General features: G+C 35.3%; 1 protein-coding gene across 1 annotated transcript in view; it reads left to right on the top strand.

The window, feature by feature from the left end:
• Positions 1 to 86: 86 nt before the first annotated feature.
• Positions 87 to 18,909, top strand: part of smurf2 (SMAD specific E3 ubiquitin protein ligase 2) — an 87,148-nt gene continuing 68,325 nt past the window's right edge. Inside the window, exon 1 of the mRNA XM_073833547.1 lies at positions 87 to 506. Within this exon, the coding sequence (XP_073689648.1) occupies positions 455 to 506 (52 nt within the window). The 5' untranslated portion in view covers positions 87 to 454. The remainder of the gene's footprint in view (positions 507 to 18,909) is intronic.

Raw genomic sequence — 18,909 nt, 5'->3', positions numbered from 1 at the left:
AGGCTATGAATAACAAGTGGGTGTGATGTCACTGTTTGGGCGGTTTTAGTGGCTCAGCAGATGCCAGACACCTTACAAACCACATTTCCTCAATTCAGTCGCCTGTAGCGATACAACTTTTCCCTCAAGGTCTCCTTGGAATGGCAGCAGTAGCCGAGCGCAGCTCGTTCGCGGAAAATGCGGAGAACTTCAGGAGGTCTTTGTAAGCGCATCTTTTGAGGGGACGTCGTGGATTTACTTTCGCAGACGGTAGAAATGAGAGGAGCGCGTTAAAGCCGCGACGCGAGAGTGTATGTATGTAGACATGGCAGGGCTGTGCACATCCGGGCCACAGGACCGTGACTCCATTATTTTCTGTTCACTGTGAAACTGGCGTTGAGGGCAACCAAAAAGCAACTCTACAGCACGTTCGACTCGTTTTCTGTCATAATCAGCCGGGATAAGGGCCAAGGACATGTCTAATCAAGGAGTTAGAAGAAATGGACCCGTTAAGTTGCGTTTAACAGGTAAGGAATTTACGACATCGTACAGTTTCATCTGAAACTGGCTAGCTGGCTAACAGCTACTGCTGTAAGTCATTGTGGTTTTCAGTCTTTACATGTGGGCTTGCGTTTAAAAGGACTCCAGTGTGTTTAATTGTCAAATAATGCGTTTAATACGCAAATGTACGACCGAAACTGGCGGTTTTTTGCAGCGTTGCGTTCTTTAGCAGGCTGGGCAGCGTCATAATGGAGCCTCAATGAAGCGCGAACGCAACAATTAACGTAAAAATTTTTTTTTTTTTCCTTTCATTGTTTACGTTTTCCAAGTTGCGTTGCGAGTATCGTTTACGTGCTTATTAAAGCGAACACACGCAGATACACATTTGTTTTAAGAATTAGCTTTCGGCGCTGCGAACAATATGGCTTATTGACATAAATTCGCTGTAGTACTTTACCAAACGCGCAAATTTAACGCGTACTTTTTATGTGGTCATTTGCGCCAAACGCAAAATGTGGGATAAGAAATCGCGTTGTGCTAATCCCATCAATACTGGGCTGCGAGTGTATTAATCTCTACAATCCCATCAATGTATTTGAAATGTTTGTACCATGTGGCATTGTAAACTATTACACTAATTACTTACGTTACTTAGCGGGGGTTAACCAAACATAGTTACGTTTTAAAAGATGAAGAGTACGATAGAACATGCACACATGGACACACACACACACACAAATGCCAATAGACTGCACTGTTAAAAATAACTTGATGCTAGTATATTTACCGACCGGTATTTTGTTTGTATGTCGATATTGTAACTTAATCGGTTTCTTGATGTGACCCTGGACCACAAATTTAAGAAACTGAATTAAGAAAGCTGAAACCTGAATAAACAAGCTTTCCATTGATGCATGGTTTGTGCATGATTTGGCCAAGATACAACTATTTAAAAATCTGCAATCTTGAAAATCAAAATAAAATCTAAATATTGAGAAAATTATCTTTAAAGTTGTCCAAATGTAGTTTCTTAGTAATGCATATTACTAATCAAAAATATGTTTTGATATATTTATGGTAGAAAATGTACAAAATATCTTCATGGAACATGATCTTAACATCCTATTGATTTTTGGCATATTTTGTTTTTATTGGCTATTGCTACTATTCCAGGGTCACATATAAGTCTACTGATGATTTCTTTTTTAACTTCAGTTATTGTGTCAAAACGTAGTTAAATAATTAAACTGGTTCAATGTCTATTGTTTGAAACTTGAATCTTTGAATTTGGTGACAAAAAAATTGTCAAACTAATTTGTGAGTACTATAAATTTTCACAATATTAGCAGCAGAACTGTTGTGAAGTGCAGGTTTCACTTTTTTTAAATAAAATAAAATGTAATAAAATATTATTAAAGATGTTTAAATGTTTTAACCACCAATATATACAAACGTTTTTGTATTTGAATGTCATTTCTAAATATTGTTTTATTACTTTTTTTTTTAACTAATACATAGCTTAATCGTTTGAGTGTGTAAATAAAATATTGCAGATATTTTATTATTGATCGCCAACATTTTTTCATGTTTATTTTATCTGTGACTGTTAAATGTTAGTCATTTCTGACTTCAGAATGAATGGCTGTTGTATAAAAGATGAGTAATTTATGCAAAGAATAAGTAAGTTGTGTTTCCTGTGAGCTTTGCTGTTTCCTGTTGAACTTTTAGTTGCGTTGTAAGTGATGTTTTTTAAAGACCCAGCAAACGGCAATGAGACCTGATGCTGAACAACTAAAAACGTGAATGTCGATAAAAAATATCAGTCAACCCATCGATCAGTCTGTCTCTACAAAAATTTCTGCCGGTGTCCTCAGGGAATGCTTTCCACAATGAAGCATACCGTGCAGTGAAATCAACCTCCAAGTATGCAGCAGGATGTTGTAGTATTCATCATGACCCAGCAGTGCGGTTGTGGGAGGAAGCAGCAGTCTGTGAGACTGGGAGATTCGTCTGTGGGGCTCTGGAGATGTCTGGCTCTCGCATATAGAAAGAGCTCATTTTCCTCCCTGATTGCTGTTGCACCCTTAAATGTGCTATTTTCTCTGCGCCGTGGGTTGGAATGAGGATAAAACTTTTACAATGACTGACCTGCTGTCATCTCGCAGCTTCCCACCGGTTCCCAGTGCTGAACTATATAAGAGATTAACCTAGTTGCACCAAAGTGCAACTCGGTTTTCTGAAATCGAGGCGTCCTGATTGGTTGAAAACATTTTAATGTCTCTCTGAGGTTTTTTTTAGTATTAAAACACGTTCGCAATGGCTTTCGTACATGTGCACTGAGCAAAATTTGTTGTAGAAATAGCTTTCACTTGGAAATTGCCATTACATTTCATAGTTTTTAACTTCAAAATCATTTATTTTCATCAGTAACAACTTCAGATAACTTTTTATTTTACAATGCATATTTTGTTTTAAGTCTAGTGCAAGGCATTTAACTGTGGAAAAATCACTGTAATGCACAGCTTCTCCAGGCTGATTAGTTTAATGGAAATATTATTGCGATAATGATTCCTAGTGATCTTACACCCCTCAGTACTTTGTGCAATTTTGTTATTATGCTTTATTAAAGGGTTGTTGACCCAAAAATCAGATTTCATTTATTCACCAAACCTTGCATGACTTTTTTATTCCATGGAACAAAAAAAGAAGAACCTCAAGTAGAAAAAACACACAAAATGCCCACAGAACAATAGTTATTATTCACTGTAAGTGTTGCTTAACAGCCATTCAGTTTGAATATAAAAGAGCAGATTGCTGTAAATATCTTCTTTTGTGTTGCACAAAAGTAAGTCGTACAGGTTTCTGAAAGAGACAGGGTGAACAAGTAATGACAGAATTTAGATTTTTTGATGAAATAAGTCTTTAAACCCTCATATTCAGTTTAGCTACACTCTTTAAAATCAAGGTGCTTTAAAGGGTTTCTCATGCGATGCCATAGAAATGCCATTTTTGGGTCCACAAAGAACCATTAAGTCAAAGTTTCTTTAAAGAACCATCTCTTTCTTACCTTTTTTATAATCTGAAGAACCTTCTTTCAGATGTTATGGAACCGTTTAGACAAAAAAGGTTCTTCTATGCGTTGTGAAGCACCTTGATTTTTAAGAGCGTTTTTTTCCAAGTGGTGCCGTAGAGGAACCAATTTTGGTTCCTCAAAGAACCTTTCAGTGAACAGTTCTTAAAAGAACCATTTCTGCATTAAAAAAGCTTCCATGGAAGTTCAAGGTTCTTCATGGAACCATTGATGACAATAATTATTTTTAAGAGTGTAAGTGAAGGTGAAGAAGATCCCCTGCTTTCTAAACCAGTCTCAGTCTTGTTATTGCTAACAGATGACAGCATTTCTGCTGTAATCCTCTAGGTCACTTTTATTTAGTTTGAGCGGTTTTGATGCAAACAGCTAAACAAACACGAGTGGACGTTGAGACGGATGACAGCGGCCATGTTTGATGTGCCTCCAGGATCAGCGCTCCGGCAAATTCCAAGTCTTTCCACTCGTCGCGAGCAGCCAAATTAAATATTTAAGCTTGCGCTGTGTCTGATGGAATGAGGTAGAGACGAGAGGACAATTAGAGCTGAAGTCTTATGTTTACTGCAGCAGACTACTGTTCAGTGTCTGTTTCTGACGGTTATAAGCTGATATCATTGCTGGGTAAGTCATAAGCATACGGGTCTCAAGTATGGCTCTAGCAGAATGTAATGGCGGTGCAGGACTTTGCAGACTCGAGGCGTTTTGTGGTGGTGAGTGGCATTTGTGGAATGCAAATGCACTGAGGAAATCAAAAAGACTCCCCTTACCCTTTAAAGAAAAAGGTTTCTTGTGTGGATTGATACGGATTCATCATTGGTTTTATCTATTTCTTGTTTTGTTTTTTTTAGGTCTAGTCCAATTTTACCGCCACATTAGGAATAACTTTGGGTTAAAGGGATAGTCCATCCAAAAACTCTTATTATTAGTTACTCACCTTCATGTCGTTCCAAACCCATAAGACCTTTGTTCATCTTCAGAACACAAATGAAGAGATTTTTGATGAAATCCAAGCGCTTTTTGACCTTGCATAGACAGCAACGCAACTGACACGTTCAAGGCCCAGAAAGGTAGGTTTTTGCGTGCAAAGAAAATGCACGACTTTATTCAACAATTTAGTCTCTTCCATGTCAGGCTTTGTTGCTTGTTCATGAGAGTACCATGACGTATGCGAGTGACTGACACGGCAGAGAAGATATTGTTGAATAAAGTTGTTTTTTTGTTTTCTTTGCACACAAAAAGTATTATCGTAGCTTTATAACATTACGGATGGGCCACTGATGTCTGATGGACTATTCAACAATGTCTTAACTACCTTTTTGGGTCTTTCTGGGAACATGTCAGTTGTGTTGCTGTCTATGCAGGGTCAGAAAGCTCTCAGATTTCATCAAAAATAACTTAAGTTGTGTTTTGAAGATGAACGAAGGTCTTACGGGTTTGGAACAACGTGAGAGTGAGTAATTAATGACAGAATTTTCATGGACCAGGGTGGTAGTCCAGAATCATAATCTCCGGATCTCTGCTTTAGTTCTCCAGTTAAATGTACTTGCTATTGCCACATTTGTATAACTAGTTACTTGACATTTAGCTACTGACGGTATAGGTAAATCTCACAGAACCTGTCTAGATTAAGTCTATAATAATCAATTGAAAAAGGAGTTGTGTCAAGCTTAAACAAAAAGAATCTTAGTACAATTTTCAGTTGCTTTCTCATTGATCTAATGCAAAATAATTAGATTGGAAGGATTGATCCTGACATATTAGTAATTTTGATATGTTGTTGGATATGTTGCTTTCAAATATATTAAATGGCTGTAATTGCTTATTATTGTATCCTCAGAAACTGCTTAAAATGTCCATTAAATAGCACTATGAGTAGCAGTATTGATATCTGTCATTTGTGCTTCATAGTACTTATATGTGACCCTGAACCACAAAACCTGAACCAGTCACTAGGGTTAATTTTCTGATATTGATTCATACATCATGTGAAAGCTGAGTAAATGAGTTGTCCATTGATGTACACTCTTAAAAATAAATGTTCCAAAATGGTGTTTTTGCAGTGATGCCATAGAAGAACCATTTTTTGTTTCACCTTAAAATAAACTTTCAGTGAACAGTTCTAAAAAGAACCATTTTGAAGAACATTTTAAAAATCTAAAGAACCTTTTCTGCATTTGAAAGGTTCCATGGATGTTTAAGGTTCTTCATAGAAGCACTGATGCCAATAAAGAACCTTTATTTTTACGAGTGTATGATTTGTTAGGATAGGACAACATTTGGCCGAGATAGAACTATTTGGAAATCTGGAATCTGAGAATGCAGAAAAAAAATCACAATATTGAGAAAATCGCCTTTGAAGTTGTCCAAATGAAGTCCTTAGCAATGCACAGTACTAATCAAAAATTATGTTCTGATATATTTACAGTAGGAAGTTTACAAAGTGTCTTCATGGAACACTATCTTAATATCCTAATGATTTTTGGAATAAAATAAAAATGGATCATTTTGACCCATACAGTATATTGTTGGCTATTGCTACAAATATACCTTGACTAGTTTGACTTATGACTGTTTTTTGGTCCAGGGTCACATATCAGGTCAAAAGCCAAGCAAATAGTATCTAAAAAATATTTTGATTACTACAGCACTAAAAGTTACCATTAAAGTTTGTCCTTATCAGACATCCTTAAGCGGTTTGTTTTGCTATTAATTTATTGCGATAGTTAGGATCTAATGAGAATCACCATTGACTAATGGGAATTGCATAAAAATTCTCCATGCATTACACTTACAGTGACAAGAATTTGTGGGGAATATGTTTAGTTGTCACGAAAATATTTAAAAATTTAATTAAAATGTAAAAATCGCAATGGTCCCAATGAATATGCTTAATTATTCACAAATTATACCACTTTTTTTTGGTATTTTTTTAAAGTCCTAAGCAAAACACATAGAAAATGCAGTAGGAAAGGACTTCAAACAAACATGAAACGTTGTCACATCCACAGAGCTGAATAAACCATGTGTGTGTGGAATTCCCTTGAGTTTTCCATCACTTCTTTATACATTCAACGTGACTAGTTTGTGCCAGGGAAATGCCCTTCATCTCTGTGAGAAGCGTTGTCATTCAGGTTTGTTGTGTGACTCACCACGTGGTTTGGCATCTCCTTGTCCTTTTCCTCTCTGTTTCACTTCATGCCTCTATTCAGTCGTAAGTCACAATTATAGTCTGGACGTGATTTAGCATGAATACTGTCCTTGTAGTGTTATTCTGCAACTCTATAGAAAGTCTATAGGAAGCCTAGAGTTTTTAGGTTAGAAAATATTTACTTTCGTAATACACAGTACTCATTGTCCATGTTATTCCGATGACAAAACATTTGGCTTTTTGTAATCTTTAATCAAAATGTAATGTAACTTGCTTCACCTCTGAAACGACTTTCCTTGACGGCTGACATCATCAAGCCCTCGGCTGACATCATTTTCGGCCCCTCCCTCAATCAAATCCTTCACAACAAATGCTGTTTATCTCAGAAATGCGTCATATCGCTGGAGTGAATTGGGTTGACTGTAAGCATGCCATGCAGTCTCGGTCCAACATGTAATTCTTATCCATAGCTGGGGTTCAAGTACAGAAAATCCAGAGCGGAGTGTTTATTTGTCGGCATCAGACTGCTGTCCTTGTCTAATTGTGATGTAACCGTTAATGGAATGCCGTTGAAGTCATTTCAGCCATGTGGGTCTCCAGACGGAGCGGCTGGTAAAAACACCATGTTTAGCTGCATATGGCTGTCGGCTCGGCTGCCAAATTTCCGAATTGCATTCTAGCGGAGAGTTTAAAGGGCAGGAGGGGAAAAAACCCAACAAATCGAAAGCAGGCGAAAAGAAAGTGCAATAATTGCACGCCATTTGTAAACGTTTTCCTTCTCCGACTGAGAGCCCTCGAATGATTGAAATTGTTCCACCAATTAATAGACTGAGACTGGATTTCCTGTTGGTTCAGCTGCTCTGCTGCGAGGCAGAGGCCGAGACGGTTGTGCTTACGAGCCATTGCATCTGAACTGCAACGGCCAGATAAGCAAGACAGCTGCGACAGAAACGCAGACGCAGGCTGTTTAAATAACCACCCGACTGCACTGACTGTGCAATAGTTCACACCAGGTGTAAAGATGTGAGAAGCGTTTAGGCGTGTTTTTCACGTCTCGAAGCAATAACGCTGTCTGTTTTTCCTTTCTTTTGAAATCTTGATTGACCAGATTGGACTGGGGGAAATGTGATCCAAGATTAGGAACTGGCTTGTGGTCCGATGCCAGCTGAGGCAAGTCTGCGTATGACTTCTACCGCATGTCTGGCTGAAAACGAAAACATTTGGCTAGACATTCCTCATTAGCACTCTTTAATTCTGTTGATCGGGAACAGCTTTCAAGACATTTCACACGATTTTGTGGTCAGGCGGGATGGTTTTTAATGGTAAACATTTGGGTGGATAACGTATATATCTGCGCATAAGGACTTGTTTAAGGGCCGGGGTTTTTTTTTTTTTTCTGATGTCTCTCCTTGGTTGTTTGTGTCAATATTGTGGAGGAGAGTGGACCAGCTTGTTGAGAAAGATTTAAGTCACTTTATTGTCAATATGAGATATTCATAATATGTGTCCCTGGACCACAAAACTTAAGTAGTCTTAAGTAGCATGGGTATATTTGTAAAAATATATTTTATGGGTCAAAATGATCGATTTTTCTTTTACAGTATGTCAAAAATCATTAGGATAGTAAGTAAAGATCATGTTTCATGAAGATAAATTTCCTACTGTGAATATATCAAAACTTCATTTGGACAAATTTAAAGGTGATTTTCTCAATATTTCTCCAAATACCTCAATAGAAAACTTATTTATTCAGCTTTCAGATGATGTATAAATCTCTGTTTCAAAAAATGGACCCTTATGTCTGGTTTTGTGGTCCGGGGTCACGTATTATGTTTTAGCTCTTCATTTAGTTTGTGCACATTATATCTCGTAACCTAAAGTGGTGGAAACTTCTTTGAATTACCTATTTTGCAAATTTCAATCTGTGACATAACCCTAGAGAGTTCAGTCCCTCTTTGAATTTGTGGAAGTTGTGCATGAAAGTGTTTTAGATGTATAAAAAAATTGTGCATATTATATAGGGCCTTATGAAATCTGTTATTTTTTTCCAAATTCCGATTTATTTTCAAATTCCGTTTTAATTTTTCTCTATTCCGTTTTTTCCATTTTAATTTTTCTAGAATGTTTTAATGGTTAAATGGAAAAATGATAATAATAAAGCATGTCTAATTAATTGAAATCATGAAACGTACATAATTGAACAGCAATTTCTTAAAAGTTAAACAAAAATTACATTTTTAAGGCCCTATTAAATAAGTTTTTTTTCTCAAATTCTGTTTCAATTATTTTAATTATTAGTTTTAAATTCAGCATTTAATTTTCATTAAATTTAATAATAATAATCAAAAGCATGTCTAATTAATTAATTTGATTAAGAATTAATTTATTACTTTCTCTTTTTTTTAGAAATACTGTGTATTTACATTTTTCTGGTAAATTTTCCTTAAAAATAATGTTTTAATAAAAAATGTATTAGTAGTGTAGTAGATATTAGTATAATTCTATTAAATAATATATTACTGTCACAGTTTCTTCAAGTTAAACCAAACTTTTATTTTGACGGGTTGCTGTGAAGACCTTTATTTCTCTTTTTGTAAATAATTTGACGGTAGTTTCCGTTTTCCTCACAAGAAACGGTAAAATGCTAATGAAGTGACTATCAGAGCAGTTCTTGAGATTATATTTGTGTTCATGTAGTCATTGAGGTGGCAGAGACTGAAAACACCGCGTATCTGCGCCATTCATTCACACAGAGACACGAAGAACATGCAGAATTCATTAGGGGTGCAACGGATCGTAGATGATCTGTGATCCGTACGGACCGGACTCCACGGTTCGGTACGCATGTGGTTCGCGGATTAACTGTTAAGTTTAACCATCATAGAGTAAAAGTTTATAATTTGCACATGTTTTCTCTTGCCAATTTACCCATTCAAACCGCTGCAGCAAAAGAGAACACGCGCTCTGTTGCTCTGTGTTTTTTTTTTTTTTTTTTTTTAACCGCTGCGGCACATACCTGAAGCGAGCACGTGCACAGAGAGAGAGAGAGACAGAGAGAGACGCGCGATTCACAGATTGATTCCTCTTTAAAACTTCTCTTAACATACATAAAAAGTTATGTTTAAATACCCGTTTTGGTATTCTGGTAAACACAGCCGGTTATGTCTTCAGTGAACAGAAACAGCTGAGAAAGATGCGTGCCAGTATTCGGTACCTGCATTTGGCCTTAAAGAGACAGCATCCTATAAATTCCTGGAGTGAGAAGCACTAGTTATTTTACAATTAATTATTAAATTTCTGCAACTGAATACTAGTCTTATTGATTTTATTAGTAACTTTGTTGTGTTCATCTACACTTGTCATTTGTGTAATTGTTCTTGTTTTGTTACTGACTTTATTAGTTCAGCTAGTAGTTTTTGCTGTGGATTAGAAGTACTTAAAGTAAGCATTCAGTAATTATCAAAAAGCAAACTTTTTTTGTTTTGTTTGTTTTTTGCTGATCCGAAAAATGATCCGATCCGTGACACAAAATCCGTGATATGATCCGAACCGTGTGTTTTGTGATCCGTTGCACCACTAGAATTCATATTTAAATAGTATTTTTGCGGCTTAGTGTTCACAGACACTAGACACACTTCTAAATTGCGTTTTGGCTTAAATGTACAGACCTACTTTTGATTTATTTTACGCATCACAGAAGCCATGGAACCCTGATTATGTGTTGTTTTTAGGCATAACTTTGTATTCATGTTTGGTTTTAGATGCCTTAATAAAGTTCTCTTTTTCTATTGATAGTGTAGTTTGAATAACATTTCTTTCAATTTCTATTTGGTTTGTGTAAGTGTAATCTAAAATCTTCTTGTGAAAGAAATTAGTATTTCTTATGTACTTCCGTTCATTTTACCCTCACTATTGGTCATTATAACACCATGAACGTGATTTTGGACTTTAGTAGGTCCAGAAGAGCAGGTGTCCGGCCCTCGGTCTAATGCGAGTTTAACACCCGTGCTTTAAACCATGATGTCATGAAATGTCATGCCAACTAGTATAAGCACACTTAATCTAATTGTCTGTGTTTGACAGCAGAGTTGTGACCTCTGCCTGATCTCTTAACATGCTTACCTCAACTAAATGTCTGTTTCTCATCTTCTATTAAGACCTACAGCTGTGTTGGGGGTCACATTAGTGATTTGTTAGATAATATCGGGCCTGATTTCCTATTTCAACCTTTGGGGAATTCAATTTCGAATCGTATTGGATATTAAGACTCAGTTTTTAGAGGATATGTCATGATTTAAGTTTCTTAGCTCATTGACAAATTGTTGTTTTTGTTTTGGGAATAATTTGCAAAGTTGTTTCCTGTTAGCACGGTGTATTTCCTTTTTTCGTGTAAGTCAGGGGTGACAGACTTAATCTAGACAGGTTTTGTACAAGTGTCGTCAGTAGCTTAATGTCAATGTTATGTTTACTATGTTTCCGTTTAGTTAAGTTTCAGGTTCTCAAGTCACTTTATCTTGATTTAAGATATTTTCAAACTTGAAAACAAGACAAAAATACTTCTGAGGGAAAATGTTCGGTTTAGTTATTGGGTGGGTCAACCATCGTGTCCAATCTGAAGTGTGGTTTTTGGTCATTTATGGTTGATATGATGATCTTTTACAGTTTGTTTATTGGACTCAGTGAATCTTGTGTGGTTATTGGTCAATGCTGACCCAATATTGGTCGTTTGTGGTATACAATGTACTACTGGTGGTTTATTGGATTCAGTCGATCTTTAAGAGCAGTGCTGTTTATAGTGGACGACACTGATGGATTGTTAGGAAAATTAACTCGGCTAAACTAAATGCTGTTTATGGGCGATTCAGATGGGAAAGTACTGCTGTGTTGATCAGATAGAGGCGGTTAATGGTTTACAGTTGGAAAAGCATGCCAGGATTGCTCTCTAGTAGGAATTAAATTGATAAATGAGAATAGACTAAAATACACGTCTTCATTTGACAAACAGTAGATTTTAATTACCCTTCCCTGCAAGAATATCCGACTTTAACTGTGTGTGAAACAAAAAAACTGCAAGTTTCATTGAATTAGCAGTAGTATTATCTTACCCCAGTATTTATCTACAACTTTGCAAAATCATTTTTTACATTTCTCTGTTCTAGGTTTTTTAGGTTTCTAGCTAATTTGTTGTTTTTGTAATTATTTAAATTATCTTTGTAAATCATAAAGATTTAGTAAAAGTGCTTCAAACCACATCTAATTTTTCTGCTCTCTTGAACTTCTCACTTCAGTGGTGCTTGAGCAAATCAGACGTGAACTTTCTGCTCACAGGTAGATTCGGGGTCCGTCGAGCAGAGCCACACACGGCGGTGGTCCCAGTCGGGAACAGATCCTAATGTTTACCTGTAGCAGCTCCAAGTGCACCTAGGCAGTCGTCCAGGCTTCCTGAGGTCTGCGTTGTTTAGTCTGAGCCCACTACCCCTTCACGACGTCTGCTCCTAGTGGGTTTTCCTTTTTGTTGAAGTGTTAAAGGTCTGGGTTATATGACCCGGATCTTTGGGTTTCCCCTCCACATTTTGGAGCCACATACCTTAGGAGAAGAGATATGTCTTTTCGTTGTTGTGGCTGATTTTGTCTCAAAGCTGTAGCTATGGTCTTTGCACTTCCAAGAATTATCTAAAGCAATTTTTTTTTTTTTATTATTAATACCGAAGAGGCAGCCAACGGGCATTGCTGTGGGTTCGGTGGGTTTAGTGTTCAATTTCATGAAATCCTTCCTGCTGCGATTAGATGAAACATCCCACATACCTTCATGAATTTCGATCATCAGGTTAATCATAAGGGAACTATACTTAAACTTTCATTCAACCTGGGAGTGCACAATCAGGCAGATATTTGTTTTCTCAAATTTTCTTGTGTACTCCTCCCAAAATGTTTTGGTTCACTGAAATCTTGTTCTTGGAGGTTTCGCTTCACCTAAAGTGTAAATGTTACCCTTGTACCCTAGTTTTTTTTTGCTGAAGGCAACCACATGCTTATCAATTATGATTTTATTTTTCATCAAGCTGGAGCAAAGTTACTTTTTTTGTTTCATTGAGCATGCAAATTGTTTTCTTTTCATGTTTGTCAAATTCTTGATCTAATCTAATGTAGTTTGGATTTCTTGCAGTGATTGAATTGCAAGTTATCATTACTTTCCATCCGAGAAATCGTTTGATTATTCTGATGAATCGGATAATTATAAATTGAAACATAAAAATAGATCTAAGTGAGCAATAGCCTTTAAAATTACCTAAAGCATATAATGGCAATGAAGCAATAATTTGTTTAGTGCAAATAAAGAATCAAAAAAGTAATCGTATGGTTTTATTGAACAAAACGGTTAAAATGCATAATGTATTATAAACAATAGAGCTGATGTACATTCTGCATTATATACAAGTCAAGTTGAGTCGAGTCAAGCTTTATTGTCATTCTGCTACATGTGGACAGCTAAACAGATATAGACATGCAACAATACAAGTATAGGAAAAACAGTTCTAAACCTATACAACAGTTAACCATCTGACAATACATATACTATAAATAGTTGACTATATATACTCATAAACTAAGACTGTACAAGAATTTGTCCAAAGCAGATATTTTGGGGGGAAGCAGTGCATAGTGCAAGATGATTTCTAGTGCAATGCACAAGCGAACTTTACACTTAACAGCGCAATCTAATCCTTGTTTAATGTTGACTAAATGACATTTAATTCAAATGTCCACTTAATTTTTAATATTTGGCCATTTCTTTATGACAAATGTTGCAGCCACTGTAATTTCGTAAATATGTGGACATCAAAACATGCAAACTCAGAGGGTTTAAACTTTTATTTTGGAATCACAAAGATGTTTAGAAAGATAATTGCGTAGGTTTATTAATGATTCACCTTGATTCACAAATCCTATGAAATGGCACATGTTTGGTTCCCAGATGAACATTATAATAAACCCAAAACTCACAGTAATATGCAGAGATGGAGTTTAAGAAGCTCCACACATGTAAATGATAACTTGTTTGTGTGGAGCAGCATTTAATGCGAACGGAGCCGCTATGTTACGTATGTAACCTACATGCATAAAGCGTGTAACCAACTTAGGGCCTTGTGATTTATGTGATGCAGAAAATGTGGACAGAATTGCGAAATCCAGTCATAAAAATGGAATTTATTGTTTAACGCGGAATTGTCACAGAATTTGTCAAAGTTTCGAAGAAATAATTAAAAGTATGTCATCAAATCAAATCAAATTGCGATATGGACTAGTATCTAGTACTAGATAGCTGTATTCCCTCTAGCCACAACCAGCGTCAGTTACAGGTATTCACAGTAACCCGTCAAAATAAAAGTTTGGTTTAACTTGAAGATATATCTGCCAGAAATATCTTACTATTATTTAGAATGTATGTAATAGTGTTGTCACGGTACCAAAATTTCAGTATTCGGTACCAATACCATTGAAAATCCACGGTTCTCGGTACCAATTTCGGTACCAAAGCAAAACACAATAACATATTAATTGAGCAACACACTATTTTTTATTAATAAAAAAAATAAAATGTACAAAAAACAGTGCCATTCTTTATACTAATGTAAAATTTTGTTAAAAGTTTTTTCACAGGTTAAAAAAGTATTTGTAAACATTTTAGTAATGAAATAACATCTAAATAAATTACAGGCATAAAAAATGTAAACAAGCTTCACCCAAAACTTTTTGTCATATTTCTGCTGCTGTTGCTGAAAAACATCTGCACTGTTGTCTGTTTTGTAGTTCGCTGGGGTCTTTCATGATCTTCCTTAATCTGCAACTGTAAAAAGAAATATAATATACTTAAGTAAAGCCATGGCCTAAGTCTGACCAGATGCAACATTAGATCATTGACACCAGCAAAATATGAATTTTCAGTAAAAAACTAACCTCAGCTGTTATAATAAATTAAGATAAGATTACATATATTAAGACAAGTGTCTATCACAGATGAAAACTGCAGTATTAAAAACACTTTACAATTTTCATTTGTTAGTTAACATTGCCTAACAATAAACAGTAGTTAACATTACATGGCAATTATTCTTAGTGAGGTTAGGCTAATTTCAACATTTACTAATGCATAAAATCATATTAATCTGTTAAACATGAACAAACATGATCATGTCTTTTTGTATTAAATAACATTCACAAACATGAATTAATGTTGTAAAAATATGTTTCACTTACTTTAAGTTTATGTTAGATGATGCATGAATTTGATCTTATTTTAAAGTATTACCAAACTAAACAGGGGATAAAACGTGTTTTATTTGATTGTACTTTTATTCAATCCAAACTGCATTCATATTTATCCAGTCAAGAATAAACCTAAAACGTTTTTTGACAGACGAATATTAAGGACATAGACATTGTTAACTATACATACATTTGTACATTCTCTAACACATATATTTTGGATACACATGTCATTTGTGTAAAAAATAGTAAATACATCATGTCATTATTTTTTTTTTTTTACTCTTAACAAAAGTTATAGGAGCGTTGGTTCAAATTCATTCTAAGGCCCAGCATAATTAGCGTTAGCCGCGCTTATGCTAACGATTCACTACACAAACGGTGATGTTTATTTCAGTCTGACATTCAAATTAAAATATGCAATAATGCTCTAAATATGAAATTAAAATGAAACTTACCTTACTTGAACTCTTTCATTTGATCCCGGAGTCGATCTTTGAGGTGTTTTAAGTTTGATGTTTCCTCCTTTCGAGAGAACCTAGACGACATCTTTTGCAAATAGTTTTTTGATGATCTATGATATTCGCCTTGTTCAGCCGCAAATCCAAACTATTTGGAGCAAGCCTGGCTCTTCTTTGTCAACAAGTGGAGTCAGAGCCGCGGCATCAGCAGCACCGCTGAATAGAGCGCAACTGTGCAGTGCGTGAGAGCGCACCTTTTGTATAGCGTATCAAGAACCGGGTTGACCGGATAGTCGGTACCACCGGTACTTAAGAAAACCTGGTACCGTAACGTTTTAATTTTTTTAGTACCGACTTGGTACCGAAGTACCGGGACTTTTGACAACACTAGTATGTAATACTACTACCACTGTTGAAAAATTAATAAAACATTTTTTTTTTAAAGAAATAGTCACACATTATTTCTTTCATGTTTTAATTTTAATAGTAAATCCCCTTTACTTCATTAAAGAAAAATTAAATACATTTTATTTGATAACCAGAAAAATGTAAATAACACAACACATGATTTTTGAAAAAAAAAAAATTCACAAAGCTATTTTAAGAATAAATAAAAGTTGTTTTTAATACGTTCAAATAATTAGACTATATAATAATTTAGAATTCAGTAACAATAAAACATACAAAGGTGAGAAAAATTGTATTAATACAATTTTATTTAACTATTAAAAAGGGAAAAAAAGAGTCTAGAAAAATAAAAATGGGAAAAAAAACGAATCCAGACAAATGAAATCGGAAAAACAGAATTTGGAAAAAAATAAAACCGAATTTGGGGAAAAAATAAAACTGATTTCAAAGGGCCCTACCAGCTCATGTGCTTTATCGAATGCTAGACAAAAATGGTTCATTAGGTTCTTTTTTTTCATGAATTGGACTACTGTGATTGTGCTACATGTTTTTGATTCACTAATCAGAGCTGATTCACTAAGTCACACACTGGTTCTACATTTCGCTTGGTCATCTCGGTTGAAAACAGTGTCATTCATCTTGCCACGTTCAATTCAAATAGCAAACTTTCATTTATGACTAATAAAAAGTATTTTCTTTTATGATTAGTTTATTTTTGCAGTGGCTCTGGTGATTTAAAGCATTGCAGGAAGGTTATGGTGTTACAGTCAACCTATTTGTGCCTGTAATTTGTCATTTTGATTCCACATTTTATGTTGTTTCTGCTTTTTGGTCACTCTGTCAGTAAATGAAAGTTTTGATTGACTTGTCAAAGGTAAATGTGCTTCCACCAGGTGAATTATTTACTAAAGGTGAAAATGTTCTCAAGCAAGTGTAAACCAGTCCTTTGATTTGCAATCTGAAAGAAATGATTCACAGTCTGAGATGGAAACCACAGAGGAATTCAAGGATAGCCTCTGATGGTCCTCAAGCCTCCTGTGTTTTCTTTCAATCTTCTGTGGCGTTCAATTTGTGACTAAGTGGTCTCTCAGACCTCTGACTAAGAGACTGACCTTTGGCATTGTAAAGACGGCGGCGGAAAATGGATTCCAGAGCTACGATCCAATCCGATAATGTCTTTGCACCTCCTGTAGCACTTATGTTCGCAGTATCTCGATTGGTCACCGAGTTCTCCGTTGATAAGCGCACATCTTGACTCAGATGTGAGCCCAGCCAAACAGGATGCCAAGAAGCGGCCCTAATGAATGAGATACCAATCCGGTGAGTGAGAAAGTAAAACTAAATCCTTCCCTGCCCACGAAAATCACGAAAGGGGGGAAACCGGAGAGTGCGCTAACAGGAAGCGAATTCGAGATTACACCTAGCTCTCCACTAACACCGAGGCGACCTCTCCACCCTTCTCTCCTTTCCTCCGTCGTCTTTCCCGTACTGTTTTAAGAAGCGAAGTAGGAAGGAGTGGCGGAGAGAAAGGAAGCCTTTTGTTTACAGACGAACAATGCTGCGAACAAGAGCATGTGGCCCTAGAGCTGGAGACAAAACATGGCTGCAGACGGGCTGGGCAAGGCTGGGCCGGTCCGCAGATAGTGCGAGGGGAAGCAGTAATAGAGAGAGATAGGGACGAGGAGGAAGGAGGCCTGCATTCCAGCAAGATGCCTCAGCCTGTTTGGAGCGACTGAATTATACATTCAGAAAGTCGTGGATGAACTCAGTAAAGCAAGGCAATGGTCAGACGACCATTTTGTTCCACCCCCAAAGACCCTGTGAAAACAAAATAGGAGCTATGTGGCTTTTAGTCCATGTTTGTTAGCTTCGAGGCGATCTGTATGGTAGTGACACACAAACACAAATGTATATACTGTGTAATGTGTTGTTTGTTTTTTATAGTACGATTTTTAATGTTTTTTAAAGAAGTCTCTTCTGCTCACCAAGCCTGCATTTGTTTGAGCCAAAGTACAGCAAAATATTGAAATATTTTTACTATTCAAAATAACTGTTTTCTATTTGAATAGATTTTAAAATGTAATTCATTTCTGTGATTTAAAGCTGAATTTTTAGCATCATTACTTCAGTCATGATCCTTCAAAAACTATTCTGATATACTGATTTGCTGCTCAGAAAGCATTTATTATTATTATGTTGAAAACAGCCAAGTAGATTTTTTTTTCAGGTTTCTTTGATGAATAGAAAGTTCAGAAAGACAGCATTTTTGTCTGAAATAGATATCTTTTGTAACATTATAAATGTCTTTATCATCACTTTTGATCAATTTAAAGCATCCTTGCTAAATAAAAGTATTAATTTCTATAATTTATTATAGAAAATATTATATACTGACTTTAAAAAACATTAAATATCTTCATTTTCAAAAACGTTTGACTGGTAGTGTATATATATATAAATGTATATAAAAGAAAAAATATATTTAAAAAGAATTTGGGGTTCCACTAATTTTCTTTTCCATTTTGATTTTTCTGGATTTAGTTTTTTCCCCCCTGTTGAATTATTCTACACTGTTTTAAAGGTTAAATTAAATTTTATTATTCAAAAAGCATGTCTAATTAATTTTTAAATAATACAGCTTACAATATTTAACAGCAATTTATTAAAAGTTTAACAAAAATACATTTTAAAGCCCAATGAAATGTTTTATTTTTTACCAAATTCTGTTTTCATAAATTTTCTGGATTCCATTTTAATGGTTTCATTACACTTCAATAATCAAAAGCAAATAATCAACAATAATCAAATTAATTAATTTTATATTATTTTATTTATTTATTTAATTTTTAATTTTTTTCAGAAATACTACTAAATTCTGGTTAATAATTTTTTTTTCTGCTAAATATCCCAAATTATGTTTCAATAAGAATTTTATTAGAAGTAGTACTATCATTACATCAAGTAATGTATTTCTGTCACAATTCTTTCAAGTTAAACATTTATTTTGACGGGTTGCTGTGAAGACCTTTACATTTCTATTTGTATACGATATGTTT

This window comes from Garra rufa, chromosome 1, assembly GCF_049309525.1.
Source record: "Garra rufa chromosome 1, GarRuf1.0, whole genome shotgun sequence".
Lineage (NCBI taxonomy): Eukaryota > Metazoa > Chordata > Actinopteri > Cypriniformes > Cyprinidae > Garra > Garra rufa.
Note: the sequence above shows the minus strand (reverse complement) of the source record. Positions and strands in the feature narration are given on the sequence as shown.